The 19004-nt window shown below is 35.2% G+C and overlaps 1 protein-coding gene across 1 annotated transcript; it reads right to left on the reverse strand.

Moving 5' to 3' along the window:
* Positions 1-8281, reverse strand: hp1bp3 (heterochromatin protein 1, binding protein 3). The gene is made up of 12 exons (XM_051123320.1): positions 8169-8281; positions 7428-7506; positions 6958-7201; positions 6719-6851; positions 4553-4699; positions 4424-4465; positions 4150-4298; positions 2821-2911; positions 2590-2749; positions 2230-2341; positions 1247-1387; positions 1-1164 (listed from the first exon to the last, which is right to left on the reverse strand). The coding sequence occupies exons 1-12, from the start codon at positions 8268-8270 to the stop codon at positions 807-809; spliced, it is 1758 nt and encodes a 585-aa protein (XP_050979277.1). The 5' UTR covers positions 8271-8281; the 3' UTR covers positions 1-806.
* Positions 8282-19004: the final 10723 nt, after the last annotated feature.

The raw sequence follows: 19004 nt of genomic DNA on the forward strand, positions 1-19004 counted from the left end.
TGAAGTACAAATATAGTCACTTTATTAAGGACTACAGAAAAGTATATCAGTTACATGCATGCAGGGTAAGGTGAGCAATGCTCATAAAATTACATCTAACCCCCCCTGATAAACTAACACGCAAGAGTATGACCGGGTTAATAGTGTCTAACGTTTTAAACATCTGCTCGGAAAATCATCTCAACTTATATTCTTCTTCATAGACTATACAGAACAAAAAGACAGTTGTGGATATGGATGCCAACGTTTCTTTAATGCATCGTAATAAATCCAATTTTGCATTCAGGTAGGCTGTTCAACAGAAAGTTAGGCATCAATAATCGTTCTTTACTTTGACTTACACGAAAGAACCAACATCAACAAAATGCTTTTTTGATTACAATAGTAGCTAAAGACCTAACTTCACAAAACATGACCGAAATAAAACTTACAAAAGGAGGTTTCTTGAACACTGATGAGAAAGGGGCGACTGAATAACCGAAACGCTTGCCTCTACAGAAGGACTGACTACAAGAACTTTAAATAATTGATTTTTTGTCAATACACAACTGAGAACGGCTCCTTCTTAACATTCTCATAACGGTTTTCCTGAATGAGCATTTTAACACAAACAGTAGCATTTCTACTCTATATCTTTATCTGTAGTTTAAGAATATTGAACATAAAATGCCTGTATTTGAAGAGGTCCTATATTCATCAGAGGCCCCAAGATGAGGAGAACATGGAAGTTTCTACAAAAATAAGAGGAGAAAATAGCCAGCACTGCAGTCTACGGAGCTACAGTTGATCTTTTCAGCCGTCGGGATTCATTTCCGGGCTCGGAGTGACTTGCGGGCGGCCGGTTTAGCCTTCACAGAAGATTCAGCTGCCTCCTTCTTAGCTGCCTTGGGCGACGGCCGTTTGGACCCCCTGCTTGTCATCTTTTTGGCTACTGGTGTTTTCGGTTTACTGGTCGGGGCGGCTTTCTTGACTGGTGTGGCTTTAACAGGCTCTGGTGCCTTTCTGGACGCTGCTTTGCTGGCAGCAGCTGGTTTCTTGGCTGGTGGAGGCGCTTTCTTGGCCGATGCAATGGATCTCTTTGAAGCAGGAGGTTTTCTGCTGACCGTTTTAGCCCTTTTATTTTGACGAGCTTTAGACGCAGGCGTCCGGTTTGAACGCTGGGTCCTGCGGACAAACAACAAGCATGTTTAGCCTTCCAAATGCGTTGGATAATGTCACACTGACACTGTTACGTGATGTACTTCACCTCTTTCTTGGAGGAGGCTCGTCCTCTTCTGATTCTTCCTCTTCGGATTCTTCATCAGAGTCATCATCTCTCTTGCGTTTGAGTTTCTGTTCTTCCTTCTGTTTAAGTTTTGCCATCATTTCGGGAAACAGAACCGCCGGGCTGTAGAGCAGAGACAGACAATTTGGTCATTCATGCTTTTATTGCACTTTTATGACAAAATCGAACCTCAAACCTCAAAAATGACCTTGAAACAATTAAGTGCAACTATTTAACTCTTCGATTTTCCTCTAAAACAATGCAAGTTCACCCCAAAACCCTAAACCTGTATGACTTTCTTTTGTGAAACACAAAACAAGATTGTCTCAAAATGGTTTTGGACCCCATTGACAAAAAGCAGAAACATTCTTTCAAATATTTTTGGTGAAATATAGAAGAAGAAATAAAGCCACTGAGCTTTGAGATGACATGAGGGCGAGTAAATTACAGAATTTTCATTTTTGGGTGAACTATCCCTTTAAAAAGCTGTGGAGTTAAAAAATTAAGCTGCATTAAAGATGTATTTTCACAAATGTGAAATGCCCAATAGGAAACTTTAGGATATTTTTCACAGCACCATGGTTAGGGCAGTGCTATTTTATTATTATTTATTCTATTATTTATTTTAGCATTTATTAATAATTTGAATAAACTTTTATTTGTATTTTCCTTATTAGTTTTAGTCATTTTGTTTAATTTTACTATTTAAAAAATGTATATTTCTTTCATTTTAATTTCAGTTTTGGTTCTTAAAACTTTTTTTTTTATTTAAAACAACTTAAAACATTTTTTATTTCAGTTATAATCTTCATTTAAGTTTTTCAATTACTATTTTTATTTATTTATTTTATTTTAGTTTTAAATTAAATTAAATTAAATTAAATTTTCAAAAACCAAAAACAATTTTTGAACTATTTTAGTTTTAGTTAACAATAATATGCTGGATTACAGTGAGCTGAATTTACCTTGGATAATACGGATAGCTTAGCTGGTATGACCCACTAAGTCCATGACCAGAAATCTGCTCCATCCATCCCATCATTTTACACTTCTGCAAGGTTCTCTTCAGGTTTGACACTGGCAATAAGTTGGAAAACATTCATAAAAATTCTGCATGACACATTGAAACACAGCAAACACAGAAAGATATGAATGCTGGTTATAATATAAACAATGAAAGATCAAGAAAACTATTTATGTACTAACGCTCTCATTTGAGAATAACAATTAGAAGCAAGCTCAAAACAAAATCTTAACTTAATTCAGTCCTCAGAGACTGAAAACGCTCCCTAGGCTGTGATAAGTGAGGAGTTAGTGTACTGTACCGATGAAATAGTTGTTTTGCTCCTTCTGTTTCTCCATTAGGAATTTGCGCAGTATGGTGATGCTGCAGGTCTTGGGCTCATTCATGGCTGTGATGGCAGCCACTATGGCATCTTCCAGGAGTCCGCCACCCATGAGAACTTTATTTCCAGCTTTCTTCAGCTGTCAAAAGCAAATGCAGATTCTAATCAAACCTGCTTTTATGTGCGGAGCAATTCAGAAGGGTAACTAACCTGGAATGTTCCAGAGGCTCCCTTGCCAGTGATCTGCTCCAAGAAGCCATTTTCCACAGATTTCTGCAGGCAGTTCTTCAACACCTCAGGCCTTAGAGAGATTTACAGAACAACCCAATCCTTTACATTAACAATCTGCCTTCAGGCCAAATGCACATACAAAATTTCAACTTGTTATTAACTAATCTGGTACATACGGTATGCAAATTCAGCAAAGATACATTAATCAAAAGTGACAGGAAAGACATTTATAATGTTACAAAAGATTTCTATTTCCAACTGAACTTTTGAACTTTCTATTCACAAAAGAATTCTGAAAGCAATCATGAAAATATTACAAAAATGTACAGATAATGTACTCACCCCCTTGTCATCCAAGATGTTCATGTCTTTCTTTCTTCAAGTAAAGAAATTATGTTTTTTGAGGAAAACATTTTAAGATTTCTCTCCATGAAATGGACTTCTATGGAGCCACCAAAACTGAACTTCCAAAATGCAGTGCTTCAAAGAGCTCTAAACGATCCCAACTGAGGAATAAGTCTCATCTAGCGAAACCATCGGTTATTTTCTAAAAACTAAAAAGAAAATTACAATTTATATACTTTTTAACCTCAAACGCTCATCTTGTCTAGCTCTGTGTGAACTTTTTTCTGGTCATGGCAGTTAGGGTACGTCTAAAAACGCCCGTCTCATTTACTCCTCCAACTTCGAAATCATCCTACATCGCTGTTTTAACTTTTTTTGTGAAGGGTGTTTGCGTGTTCACTTTGTAAACTCTGGGTTGGTACTTCTGCAGTGATATAGGATGATTTCGAAGTTGGAGGAGAAAATAAGATGGGAGTTTTTAGACGTACCCTAACTGTCATGACCGAAAAAAAAAACAGTTCACACAAAGCTAGACGAAACAAGCGTTTAAGGTTAAAAAGTACATAAATTGTAATTTAAAAATAAAAACGATTGTTTTGCTAGATAAGACCCTTTTTCCTTGGCTGGGATCGTTTAGAGACCTTTGAAGCTGCATTTAAACTGCATTTTGGAAGTTCAACTTTGGTGGCACCATAGAAGTCCATTATATGGAGAAAAATCCTGAAATGTTTTCCTCAAAAAAATAATTTCTTTACGACTGAAGAAAGAAAGACATGAACATCTTGAGTGACAAGGGGGTGAGTACATTATCTGTACATTTTTGTTCTGGAAGTGAACTAATCCTTTATAAATACCCCAGACTTCTATATTATAGTATTTAATTCCTAGTCCTCCCAATGTTAATTTTTTTCAGGTTAAAACTGTAGTCTAGATATAGGATGTTGCCCTAAAGTCAGTAATGACCTGCTATCCACATTGAGTTGTGGAAAGTGTTGCTCCAGGTACTTCTTGATTAGGATGTAGGAAGCCTCCTTGGGTTCACACAGGCGGGTGATGATCAGAGGCAGAGATTCTCCCAACGTCTCTTTCGACCCTCCAGACGCAGCTGGCTTCTGCACAACATGACATCGACAAAATGAAAGATTAAAAAAATCATAATGACAAACCATCAAATAAGTACTCAACCTCATGTATCTCAGCAATGTTCAACAACTTAAATCAAATAGCATTTGGATACCTTCCCAATGGCAAAACTTCCAGAGAAGCCCTTGCCTTTCAGCTGTGGATAAAGAAGACAAGATAAAGTTTGCTTTAGACTTACTCTACATATAAAACAAGAAATACTCATGTATTAAAGTGGAAATACCTGTTTCACAGTGCCCCTCTCAACCATTCGCTTCAAAGCCCTCTTGTAGAGGTTTTTGGTCTTTTTGTCCATTTCCACAGATGGATATTTCTTCATGACATATTTCATAATGGTGATCGCAGAGATGCCACGCCGCTCTTTGCAACTCTGTAAGTAGATTTTTAGATTCTTAGATTTCCAAAGAATGGACAAAACCTAAATCCTAAAACAGAGCAATTCTTGCACACTTGTTTTCATCACTGGGGTTTTAGCTAACTGCCTGAATTGAGGTCTGTGGTTAACTCAAGCTAAGACATTTTTATGTTTTATTATTCTACAACATAAAATACTACAGTAATATCCCATTCACAATTTTTTTTAAAGGAAAAGTTCACTTCCAAAACAAAAATTTAAAGATCATTTACTTACCCCTTTTTTTCCTCAGTCGCAAAAATAATTACGTTTTTTGAGGAAAACATTTTAGGAATTGTCTCCATATAGTGGACTTCAATGGTTTGGTGCCCCAAAGTTTGAACTTCCAAAATACAGTTTAAATGCAGCTTCAAATGGCTCTAAACGATTCCAACCAAAAAAGAAGGGTCTTATCTAGCAAAACGATCTGTCATTTTGGAAACAAATTGACAATTTGTGTACTTTTTCACCTCAAATGCTCGTCTTGTCTCATCTCAGCGATGTGTAGTCTGTGTAATCTGGGTCAATACAGTTAGGGTTGTTGAAAAACTCCCATCTTGTTTTCTTCTTCAACTTCAAAGTCATCCTACTTCAGTGTTTTACCTTTTTTTGTAAAGGGTGTTTGATCTTCTTTGCACGTTCACTTTGTGAACACTAGGTCGGTACTTCTGCAGCGATGCAGGATGATTTTGAAGTTGGGGAAGAAACAAGATGTGGGTTTTTTTAAAACCTACTCTAACTGTATTGACCCAGATTATGCAGACGTAGACAAGACGAGCGTTTGAGGTTAGAAAGTATAAAAATTGTCAATTTGTTTCGAAAATGACCAATCGTTTTGCTAGATAAGACCCTTCTTCTTTGGCTGTGATTGTTTAGAGCCATTTGAAGCTGCATTTAAACTGCATTTTGGAAGTTTAAACTCATGGGCACCACTGAAGTCCACTATATGGAGATGATTCTTGAAATGTTTTTCTCAAGAAACATAATTTCTTATCGAATGAGGAAAGAAAGACATGAACATCTTGGATGACAAGGGGGTGAGGAATTTATCTGTAAATTTTTGTTCTGGAAGTGAACTTCTCCTAATTAATAATGATGATGTTGAAGTCATGTGACTCTGATGTAGTTTGTTTAGAGCCTATGTTTCACGTTCTACTTCTGGCGATTGTACTTCATAGAAGTTTGTTGGTCACAGAGCTTATGTTCTTCAAAAAAAAACCCAAAGCCAGTGGAATAATCCTATAGTGTTTTTCTCAAGGGAACCATGTAAACAGTGGCCAAAAAACGTCATCACTGTAGCACTCTATAGAGTGTTTTCACGACGTGTCATGAATCGGCGATATTGGCGACACTGAGCGTAAACAATGCCACTGAATCTAATGAAACTCACATATTTTGCTGATTATTGCTGCTGAAAATGATCAACTATTATCATGTTTTCAGCTGTAGCAATCGGTCAAACTGGGAAAAACATTTGGAATACTATAGACTGACAAAAATTATAACAAATCAAGGAGAAGAGTGCAAAAAACTGTCTGAGGAACATTTGTGGCTGGCCAAACTGAGCCAGGATTTCCATCTGTGTTTGTTCTTATCATTTCCGGTCAGGCAGGTGCATTATTAGGCTAATATCTTAATTAACACCGCTCGGACATATCTTTACCACCTATTTACTAGTTTATCAAAATATTGGTCCCTTTCCTGCTTACTAAGTCCTTCTCTATATGATTTAGCAGCTTCCACACATAATTCCATGGTTTAGACAGCATAAATTAGCAGAACAATGTATTCAGTAGTACATTAACCGTGCAATCCACGCTGTTGTTTACATCCGAGTATCGCCGGTATGGCCGTGCATCTGGGTAACTGACCAAATCTTGATGTAAGTGCAAACCCTCTATACTGGTATAAGAATAGTGGGTAAAAACATACTTAAAAGTATCTCATGACAATCAAATTATCTATAGTAGGAAACAGAATAGTTAAATTCTAAACCTCAATTGCTTCCATGATGATTTCTTCAACCTTGGGCTGGGAAAGCGATGTTGAAGCCAGTTTGTTGGCGGCAATGGTTGCCCAAGCAGGAATCTTCTTTTTCACCTTTTTCCCTTTGTCATCTTCCTTGTCACTGCACCATTTGAGTAAAACACATGCATATGTTTACTAAGTCATCTGTATTCAAGAAACGAGTGAAAATGATCAAAAATTACTTTTTGTACAACTGCCAGACTTACAGTTTGGCTACTACATCCTTGACTTTCTTCTTCTTGCTCTTTCCTTGTTCAGCCGCAGCTTCTTCAGATTTCTCACCCTCATCAGGCGTCTCTCCCCCATCCTTGGCCTGCTCTTCATCATCAGCGTTCGCCTCCTCACCTTCACCTCCTGCTTTCTTTTCCTCCGTAGTTTCAGGTTCAGCGGCCGCCAAATCTTTCTCTTTCTCCTTATCGCCTACAGGTGCAGAGCCTTCGGCAGGAGTGTCTGTGGAACGAAAAAAATGAGATGCACAGAAATGTTCAAGCAAAATTCATACAACTTATGCATTATTTGATAAACTCTTCTGAAGCCATATAATATTTCAGTGCCTATTTATGTGTGTTCCAGTGTAATTTAAGTGTATAATGACAGAATTTTGTATTTGTTTGTGAATTATTCCTTATGAAGTGTTTCTGTCATTATTCATACTCAGGTAAGGGGCAATACGTACCTCCCTCGGGGGCATTTGCAGGAGGTGCATCCTCTTTGGGCGGTGCTGCAGCTGATCGGCGAATGGGCATGATTTTAACCTGCCAATAAATAGACTTTATTAATTATATACATATATACATACATATATATATATATATATATATATATATATATATATAACACTGAATTTTATTATTTTGCACATGGTTTATGCATCTAAGCTGGAAATGCAATAAAAACATGTTGCATTGTTTATCACGTTATAATGCAATGCATTGTGGAGACTGCAGATTTATTTACAACATTACAGGATTTGAATGCACCGTTTTGGACACCTGAAATGATCTCCCATGACCTCTGTCCAGCAAAGAAAAGCTCGTGCATGAAAAAACACGTCGACAAGCACGCGCTGGACATAAAGGCACAGCAAATTAACAAGAAAGGAGCAACAATCTCATTGTTTATCTGCTCCACATATAGTCTTTCTTGGTATTCACAGCGAATAACGTGCTTAAAGTCACACCTGCGCACGTTTAACCAATGCACATGAACTGAATTGCACGTAAAACACAATATAATCGAAAATGGCCATTTTGTCCATTTTGCCCTGTACAGTAATGGCGCTGCGTTGGGCTGAAAATGGTAAATGCACAAGGCTGCAGACTCAAAACATTGAATAAAACACACACGCCTGCAGAACATATAAAATATTCTGTTATTTCAGGATGCACAATTTCAGAATGAGCTTTTTAAGGCATACCTTGATGTACTGGTTTATCAGTTGAAAGAAACACTCCCTTCCTTTTTGGAATTCTCTGTTTACGTGCCCCTCCCCCCTCGTGAGTACGCATAGCGACGACATACGTGTGCACGCATGCGTGCGCGTACCAGGACCAAGTCGTCCATTGTGAGCCACAGATATGACTTTTTGTGCTTAAACACTGTTTTTACGTTATGAAAGGTATTACAGAGTGGCTTATAATGGTTTATATAACATTTACTTAATTGTTTTGTTTAATCTTGTGTAACAGAATATTATCCATATACCAGAATATTATCCAAGTAATTTTATATTTATTCATATATTCATGGAATAGTGTTAAAATAATATTTTAAAAATAAAAATAAGTTTCCTGTTTGGCTTGGTTTATTTGTTATTTGCGAATTTCATTATTTATATATCTACAGAAGATGGCAGTGTTTCATAGATTTAAACTTCATATTTCTATAATATCATCTGGAGCTATGTTTTGACACTTTAGTACTACTTATGCAGTTCTGTACTGTAAAATAAAGATAATAAAAGTACATCTAAAATTAATTATGATGTTATTAATGTTTTTATGTGTTTATTTATATTTAATCTATGATTCCAAAAAATATTAAACAGCACAACTGTTTCCAACATTGATAATAAATCAGCATATTAGAATGATTTCTGAAGGATCCGGAAATGGAGTAATGGCTGGTTAAAATTCAGCTTTGCAACACAGGAAAAAATTATGTTTTTAAATATACTGAAACTAAGCATTACTGTTTTTTCTGTATTTTTGATGGATGAGCATAAAATAATTATTTACAAAACATTTAAAATCTTACTTCTTACTTAATTTTTCTTTTCTTTTTTTAAAAAATAATTTTAGTTGTACTGAACTATAGGACACTGCTTGACATGTCATATTCATTATTCATATGTCAGAAATACTATGGTATTATCATACTATCACTGTTTTTAAAATGGTACTGTTGTAGTTTTGTAAGAGAACACAGAATAAATGCATGTTTTTTTTTCCTGATGCACAAGAGGAGACAGTGCAAAACACAACCTGTGGGGTTTCACGCAGTATTGAAACAGCACCCACACAGTCTCTGTGTTTTTAAAGTCCAGCGTGTGGCGTCCCACACAATAATCCACCCCTGAAAACCCACTGCTGCAAAACTACATGATACAAAGGGTTTAAAGCTAAATGACTTTTCTGTCAGGTTCCTAAACACGTCTGGTCCGTCAGATGTTAGATTAAAGCAAAAAAAAAAATTGTTTTTTTTTTTTTGGACATTTGTGTTTGGTGCCTGGTTCCTTAAAAGCAGTGAGATTACTATGTGGTTACCATGCCAACACAAACCTTCATCTTTTTAGAGAGATAGCCCACTGTTGCCTTGGAGACAAAAGTCCAAAGAAATTGGTGTACAAGTGAAGGCTGTTTTAGATGTAATAGTAACAGAGGTAATGCTCTTTTGGCATCATTTATATCTCAGTGTGTTATTTTTGGACAAAGGTGTATTTGTTTCAGTTACTTTCAGGGAAATGATCAATAGAAGGATTCTGAACTAGACAGCATTTTAATTTCCCCTTGACATCACTGTGCGCTTCATTAGGTTTGTAGCACTTTCCACTTGAAACGCTTAAAAGTATTGTGCTCCCTATTTTCAACAAATGATGAAAGGAAGTGCTTAATAGTCATTGAAAATAGAAAATAGTTCATACTGGTGCTCTAAGGGATCCAAATTTGTCATCCATGGCCATCAGTGAATCAGATTGACCCTGATGAAGGATTTCTAAAATGCAGCCTATCAGTTTGTGGAATGACTTTAACTTAATAGCCTTGATATAATAAAAGGTTTTTAATATATCTTTAATCTATGCCTTGGATGACAAGGTTGTTTTTTGAAAGGAAATGCTTAACCATCAAAAGTATTATTTATTCTGTTCAGGAGGTTGTACATTATTATTATTGTTATTATATTATATTATATGTGACCCTGGACCACAAAACCAGTCTTAAGTAGTACGGGTATATTTGTAGCAATAGCCAACAATACATTGTATGGGTCAAAATTATCTATTTTTCTTTTATGCCAAAAATCATTAGGATATTAAGATCATGTTCCATTAAGACATTTTGTAAATTTCCTACCGTAAATATATCAAAACTTAATTTTTGATAATAATATGCATTAATAAGAACTTAATTTGGACAACTTTAAAAGGTGATTTTCACTATATTTAGATTTTTATTGCACCCCAGATTCCAGATTTTCAAATAGTTGTATTTCGCCAAGTATTGTCCTATCCTAAAAAAACACATACCAAAAGAAAGCTTATTTATTCAGCTTTCAATTAAAAAAATAAAAATAAAAAAAAAATAATTTAAAAAAATCGCTGTTTTATGGTGCAATGTATTATTATATTATATTATATTATATTATATTATATTATATTATATTATATTATATTATATATTATAATAACATATTATATTATAGAGGTTTGTTTTTAAAACAAACAAACAAGCAAATAAATAGCAGCACGGTTACAAGTAAGGGTTAAAAATTAAGCACTAAATTAAATCTATATTAAAGAGTCTAGCTAGTTTGGCAGCAAATGTTTGTATGTAGTTATTGATAAACTTATATTTCCATAACCGAAGGGAAATTTGTTTGTTTATTTTTCATGAATACAATATTCAAAATACAAAATATCACGATATATGTACACGTTAGAATGTTATATGATAATGTGGATACCAAACATGAAGTAAACAAACAAATGTAAAGATGTCAAAACAGTATATGATTTGACTAGCAGCACATCTTTCCGGTGGATTAAGATGACAACCCATAGTTTTTGTATCAAAGGAAAGAGCCAACGTGTACAGTAAACTTTCATAACAAGACTTATTGGATAATTTCTGTTATGCAGTGGATAGATATTCACATACCTCATTATAATATGTAACATAATATACAGGGTAAAATATCAAATTCACGATTTTTAAGTTAAGCTGGGGTGAAAAAAACTGGACTCCCTGGTGAAAAAACCAGCATATGCTGGTAGGTATGTTTTGATGCTGGAATGCTGGTTAGGTAGGTTTTGATGCTGGTTTAAGCTGGTCCTTTGCTGGTTTTTGCTGGTCATGTTGCTGGTCCTTGACCAGCAAAAACCAGCAAAGGACCAGCTTAAACCAGCATCAAAACATACCTACCAGCATATGCTGGTTCTTTCACCAGGGCTATTTCTCTGATAAATACTTTAGTTGAAGGACAGCCGTAGTGTTGCTTCCTAGAGAAGGCCGCAAGCCTGGACTGAATGAAAGTCAAAAGGAATAATGAGGTGGTTTTGTATGTTAGGGTAGTCCTTGTGTAATGAGGAGGATGAAGAAGCCAGCAGTCATTGAAATGCTTATTTGCCTGCCATTTTGAATCCAGAACGCTAATTGCACTAATTACAACAATTTTGTAATTTCAGTACTCTTCGGTTCTTCCTAGTTCACCCCTATTTGAGCGATCCTTCCTCAGCTGGGAAATAGCCTAAAAATGAGGAAACCTCCATTCAGAAGATTGATCCTGTTCAGCACGCAGCAGATTTTGTTTTTTTAGGTTTGTATTTATTTTTAGGCCTATTATAATTATTTTGTTTTAGAAGCTGCTACTACACTGTAAAAAATAAAAAACACAATTTGTTGAGTCAGCTTAAAATAATTTGTTACCCTGCTGCCTTAAAATTTTAAGTTCAGTCAACTAAAATAAGTTTAGTCAACTTGAAATGTTAAGTTGTACTAAGTAACAACTTAGATATTTGTGTTTGCTAAACTTAACAGATGGGTAAGTAACCCAGCTGCCTTAAAATTTTAAGTTGATTCAACTCAAATATCTAAGTTGTCACTTAGTATAATTTAACATTTCAAGTTGAATAAACTTTTTTTTGAGTTGACTGAACTTAAAATTTTAAGGCAGCCAGGTTACAAATTATTTTAAGTTGACTCAACAAATTGTTTTTTACAGTGTACATGGTTTTGATAAATAGATAATGCTTGAGTTAAATTAAATATGTATTACTATATACACTACCAGTCAAAAGTTTTTGAACAGTAAGATTTTTAATGCTTTTTATAAAGAATTCTCTTCTGCTCACCATGCCTGCATTTTTTTTATCCAATATGCAGCAAAAGCAGTAATATTTAAAAGAACTGCTTTCTATTTGAATTTATTTTAAAAAGTAATTTATTCCTATGATCAAAGTTAAATTTTCAGTATCATTACGCCAGTCTTCAGTATCACATGATTCTTCGGTAATCATTCTAATATGTTGATTTGCTGTCCAAGAAACATTTAATATTATTATTATCAATATTTAAAACAGGTGAGTACATTTTGTTCAGGATTCTTTGATGAATAGAAAGATCCAAAGATCAGCATCTATCTGAAATAAAAAGCTTTTGTAACATTACACACTATACCATTAAGAAGCTTGGAGGCAGTATATTTTTTTTTTTTTTTTTTTAATGGGGAAATTATAGAAATAATTAATACCTTTATTTAGCAAGGATGGTTTAAATTTATCAAAAGTGACAATAAAGACATATATAATGTTACAAAAGATTTCTATGTTCTAATGAACTTTGTGCTCATCAAAGAAACCGAAAAAAAAAAATCTACTTGGCTGTTTTCAACATAATAATAATAGTAAATGTTTTTTGGATAGCAAATCAGAATGTTTACAATTAGAAATTAGTGACTGGAGTAATGATGCTAAAAATTCAGCTTTGAAATCACAGGAATAAATTACATTTTAAAATATATTTAAATAGAAAGTAGTTATATGAAATAGTAAAATATTTATAAAAAGTTAAATAAAATAGTAAAAAGCTTAGTGTTTTTTTGCTGTATATTGGATCAAATAAATGCAGGCTTGGTGACCAGAAGAGACTTCTTTAAAAAACATTAAAAATCTTACTGTTCTATCTATATCGATATATTTATATAGTAGATAACTATACAGATAAAATTATGCTCTCTCTCTATATTTCAAATAATAAATGATATAATATATAAAAATATATAAAAATTAAATAATAAATATAATAATAAATATAGCAATTCCCTTATATTTTTATGTGATATATATAATCATTTTTATTTTATAAACAGTATGCATATATAAACTGAGCAAGCTGAGTAGCAAGAAAAAATGTTTTGAATTACTGTTTGAAAAGTGTCCATGCTGAGGCCATCGGAAGGATGCATGTGCTGGCAGACAGTGGTTAATGGCTGACAACTCCCACTTTTGACCACTAGATGTCGCCATTGAAGTGTTTTCCCTCTTTCTTTAATTTGGACCTATTCAGTTTATTGTGACCTGTGTTTGACTCTGTCCAGTCCACCGCTATACTCCGCTCTGCAGATTTTATACAGTTAGTCATTTGCAATGTGAACTAGTTTTATGTGTTTAAAGTGAGTTTTTAGGATGAGTTTTGTCCTCCATGCTTATCAGTTGTGCTTTATAGTCCGAAAAATTAGTTTCTTATTTTTCTCTCAGTTTCCTTGAGCAGTGTCACCATTGCCACTTCACTGACAATGAGTTATTGGTGGCTTGCCATTTTACCAGAAGGAGTCCAAGACCAATCATCCACTATGAAGAACCTTCTAGTGAAGCTGACCTACAAGTTTCACCCTATGAAGCCTGTTCAGATAAAAATAACCTATTGTCTGATTTCTATATGTGTTAGTTCATCATCATTACTGTGAATAAGTGTTACAATGGTGTTTACATCAAAGATAGCACTTTCTGTTGTGATTCAAAAGCTTTGGTCCCATCAGACTTTAAAAACTTCATCTAACTTGTTCAGTTGCAGTTCTGGCTGAGATGCAATTAGGTTTATTATTTTTATACAGAGACTAAATGCTTTCTTTTGTTTGTTTGACATTGCCAAACACCTCTTTGAGTTTTTTCCTCAGTGCATTACTTCTGAGTTTTGGCTGACGGCATGTACCATGCAGTTTTGCAGTCATTACTTTTGAGTTGATTAACTACATCAATCAACTAGCAACACCGGACTCTTAAAAACACAATTTTCAAACTGGGGTTTTTGCAGCAATGCCATAGAAAAACCATTATGGGCAGCCCAAAGAACTTTAGCTCCATGCATTTTTAATGCAAAATTCATCATAACATTGCCCAGACCAAAAGCTATAAACTTAAGTTGTACCACAGATGACATCTCTGCGACCGATGTGCTCCCATGCAATATTTGCCTGTGTCTGTCCCATGCAAACAGAGATAATTGCGGACCAGCTGCGTGAGCAGGAGGCGGCCTGCGAGAGGACTCAGCTGTAGTAAGTATGCCACCATGCCAAAACTCGGTGCCAGTCAGTCAGCTCTGTTTCAATTAGGCCTCAAAATGAGTTAATCTGATACAGGCCGGAGAGGACAGACTCAGCAAATACGCACTTTCACTTTGTCCAAGGATCATTCAAGCTAAAGTAAATACTTAAGTCTTTTCTAATGTAATCTGAGGACTGAACATGATTGTGTGATCATCAAACATGATTGTGTGGTGCACTACTTTGCTAGATTCTCACTTCTTGATTGGCCTTTGCTATCCAAGGTTTTAACAGGAGTTAAGGAATAGTTCACCCAAAAATGAAAATATGCTGAATATGTTTTCACCCTCAGGCTATGCAAGATGTAGATGAGTTTGTTTTTTCATCAGAACAGATTTGGATGAATTTAGCATTGCATTACTTGTAAGAAATACATTATTAATGTGTTTTAATTTTACTCCATCACTTCTTGCCAAAACACCAGTGCTTACTCCATAAAAACACTTTTTTTCAGTATTCAAGGAGCTTTTCACTTAAGATGTTAATTGATGGGCTGGAGTGGTGTGGATTACTTGTGGATTATTGTGATGTGTTTATCAGCTGTTTGGACTCTCATTCTGACGGCACCCATTCACTACAGGAACTTGGAACTTTTGCATTATTGACGCAATATTGTTCTATTTAGTACCGTAAAGTTGCTTTGACACAACTTGTTTTGTTAAAAAGCGCTGTGTAAATAAACGTGATTGACTACAGAGGAACCATTGGCGAGCGAGTGACGTAATGCTAATTTTAAATTTTCATTTTTGGCTAAACTATTCCTTTAAGCAACTAAGTCCTTATAATAGCTTTCTAAAATGTGAAGATCTTGCTATACATTAGCGTTGGGGACTTGAACATCAAGTATTGAACCTCAGCATGAGTTATTCCTCATGTGGTTTGTTGAGTGCAGAGTGCTGTTACTTCTCTTAGTGAAGACCCATTCAATCTGAGGACCTGACCTCCACATTCAGGGTTTTAAACTGGACTTGCCTTGAAGAACTCGCATGAACCCTTAATCTCTCCTGACCAATGTGGATAGTTTAGCTACACTAATGATCAAATGGTTTTGAAAGAAGTCTCTAATGTTCACCAGAGTTGCATTTATTTGATCTAAAATGCAGTTAAAACAGTAATCAGCGACGCAATCAGCGATTACCGGGGTTCAAGAAATGAAGGCATTTAAGCATATAAGGAAAAAGACATTACATATTATTTAACAAAGCTGTACCCACCTAAATCAATGATTAAAAAAGCATTTTTGGCAAATCCAGGTAATTTACCATAGAAATATGTTTTTTTTAATGCTTATAGCACCAGCTGTGGTCTGAATCCCTTAAAACTTTGCATGCTTGTTTAGAATCACATGATTCATGTGCTCACCAGGTTTCGTGAAGTGTTTAATTTTCCTTTAGGCTTTATAGGATTTTGGGTAAATTTGGACGGGGCTCTTTTCTTAAGGACCCTGTTGAAGCTTCCCAAAGTGTAAATTTCAACACTTTTTTTTTTTTTCCATAATTATTGGCCTAGAGAGTCCAGAGAATTGTACTGCAGTATTTTTTTAGGACTAGTTTGCAAAAGTAGGTATTTTACATCTTCTCAGTCATTTAACAAATTATTTGATTGACAGCAGTGGTTCTAGAGGCAAAGTTGTCCGGAATGAGGAGTTCTATCATATGATATGAATATTGTGCATATCTGTGAAAAACTGTGCCACGTACAATTTTTTTTACGGCCTTGAAAAGTGCGATTTCGCCCCACAGTGGCCGATTTCTTTCAAATTTCTCTCAGACCTTTGGCTGTGAGTTGAACATGCCCACTGGGTTTCATTCCGATCGGCCTCCGGTAACCTTGTCTAACAGGTGCTCAAACTTCCTCGGCCAATGGTGGCCATGTTTTTTGAGTTACCCAAATTTCCTTGTAGGCACTTGTGGCACCTCAGACCAAGTCCTGCATGCCAATATTTGTGTTGAGACTAATTGTTGCGCAGTTACAGCCATTTTTTTTTTTTTTTTTATAGCACCACCAAGTGACCAAGCTCTGCAAATTATTATCATTATTATTTCTTCTTCCCTCCTTTTTGAGTTTGGCGGAGATATTTGATTCCGTTCAGGCATTTTACTGAAAGTGGCCCTGCCACTTTCAAACGTTTTGGGGTCCCTTTGTGACAGTAAGTTGAAAGTTCGACTTTTTTTTTTTTTTTTTTTTTTTTTTTCCATAATTATTGATATTCACTCTCCAGAGAATCTTTCTGCACTGGTTTGGTTCCAAACGGGTGGAAAAACTTAGGACTGGTTCGCAAAAATTTTTCAAAAAATGCGAAATACCCAAAAATTTAGAAGGCTCATGATCAAATCTGTCTGACGTGAACCAAGGATTCCAACGGCATAAGACACTTGAGCCTACAACTGACAGTTTAGGAGTTGTGAGCGATTTCATACTTTTGATTGCTGTAGCACCCCCTGTCAGGTCGATTGGGGCGAGCTTTGGTCAATTTGTAGGTGGTGTGAGTACTACCATCCCTCCAAGTTTCAAGTCTCTACAACTTACGGTTTGGTCTGTATGATCAGTTTTACATGGAGGCCATTGATCTGTGACCATTCTAAAAATTACAATAGGGTTTCAGAATCCCTAATAACTCTTTTCTATTTGAATATATTTTAAAATACATTCCTTTGATGTAAAGCTGAATTTTCAGCATCATTACTCCAGTCTTCAGTGTCACATGATGCTTCAGAAATCATGCTGATTTGCTGCTCAAGAAACATTTCTTGTCCTTACTTTAATGCATCTCAATTTAATGCATTTTTGCTGAATATAACTTAAAATTAAAAGTCTTACTGACTACACACTTTTGAACGTGAGTGGAAGAGCTTGAGGAAAAGGTATCAAAGTATCCTCAATCAGTTTGCAATGCAATGCAAGCAGATCGCTCAGCATTTTTCTCTTTCATTTTCATTTATTCTCCTCATGCAGGTGAATATGGGATTTATGCTGTAGGGAATACAGCAGCCATCTATTAGTGCCACAGTCTTAGTGTCTGCTGAAACAGCTTGGGATGGAGTCAAAATTAGTATTGATTTAACTGATTGATGATTTGAGCAGCTCTGCTTGGGTGTGAAATGACAATTTCGCCATCTGGAAGAAAGGTCTGGTGACTTTGAAAGAGTGCCGTGTGTTTTCTTTATTCACTGAGCTCACGCTTTCTCTTTCTTTCACAGCAGGCTTCTTGTTTTGCACAGGATCACACCAAAGAATCAGTTCCCTCGTTTTGCAGTATGTCTTTGGGTAAAAATGTTTAATATTTAACTTTCTCTGCTTCAAAGGTTTTCTTAACATCACACAGTATTATGGGCGCTTCTGATGCAGTAGTTCAGAGGTTGGTGATGCAACCTTGACAGAAATGACAATGTCTTCATCACCCCAGGAGGGTGTGCCGTTCAGATTGAATTGAAAAATGCTTTTTAAATTTCAATTAAATTGCTGAATGTGACCTTTGATTTAAAACCTTTTTATTTACTCAGATATATGCCTGTGTGACAACTAGCTCTGGCCTATGAAGTCCGTTAATTATTTTGACTTTTTTGAACTTGGGCACTTGGGAAATACAGACACGCACACCTGCATTTGTTTGACCCAAAGTACAGCAAAAACAGTAACGTTTTAAAAATATTTTTACTATTTAAAAGAACTGTTTTCTATTTGAATATAAGAAATTATAGAAATTAATACTTTTAATTAGCAAGGATGCTTTAAATTGATTAAAAGTGATGATAAAGACATTTATAATGTTACAAAAGATTTCTATTTCAGATAAATGCTGTTCTTCTGAGTGTCCTATTCAGTGAAGAAACCTGAAAAATTCTACTGTTTTCAACATAATAGTAATAGTAGTAATAATAATAATAATAATGTTTTTTTGAGGAGCAAAACAGAATATTAGAATGATTTCTGAAGTAATGATGCTAAAAAAATCAGCTTTGAAATCACAGGAATAAATTACATTTTAAAATACATTAAAATAGAAAATGGTTATTTTAAATATTAAACGTATTTTAAAATTTTACTTTTAAAATATTACACCTTACATATACACACCTACTTATGTTGAGGTCATGTTATTTTTCCTTGCAGGTGGAACATTTAGCTTGATCAGGAACTATTATTTCATGTTTTAGATATATTAAGAAAAACGATGCTAAAATGTAGTATTTGGTTTCATTAAATGCAGAGACGCTTATTCTTACAACACATTAAAAATCTTATCCACGAAAAGACATAAAATGCCGTTAAGAGTAACTTTTCTCATGATTAGAAGCCGTCGGTAATCTATGCATTTTTCCGAGGCTTGATTCTACAGGGCTGTAGATCTAGGACACAAGCGCGTTCACGCCGCTCCTCCGCCCTGCCACTGTTCTCTTGCACGCTCCCCGCTCCGCGCGTGCTCGGTCGAGCC

Source organism: Labeo rohita, chromosome 11, assembly GCF_022985175.1.
Source record: "Labeo rohita strain BAU-BD-2019 chromosome 11, IGBB_LRoh.1.0, whole genome shotgun sequence".
NCBI lineage: Eukaryota > Metazoa > Chordata > Actinopteri > Cypriniformes > Cyprinidae > Labeo > Labeo rohita.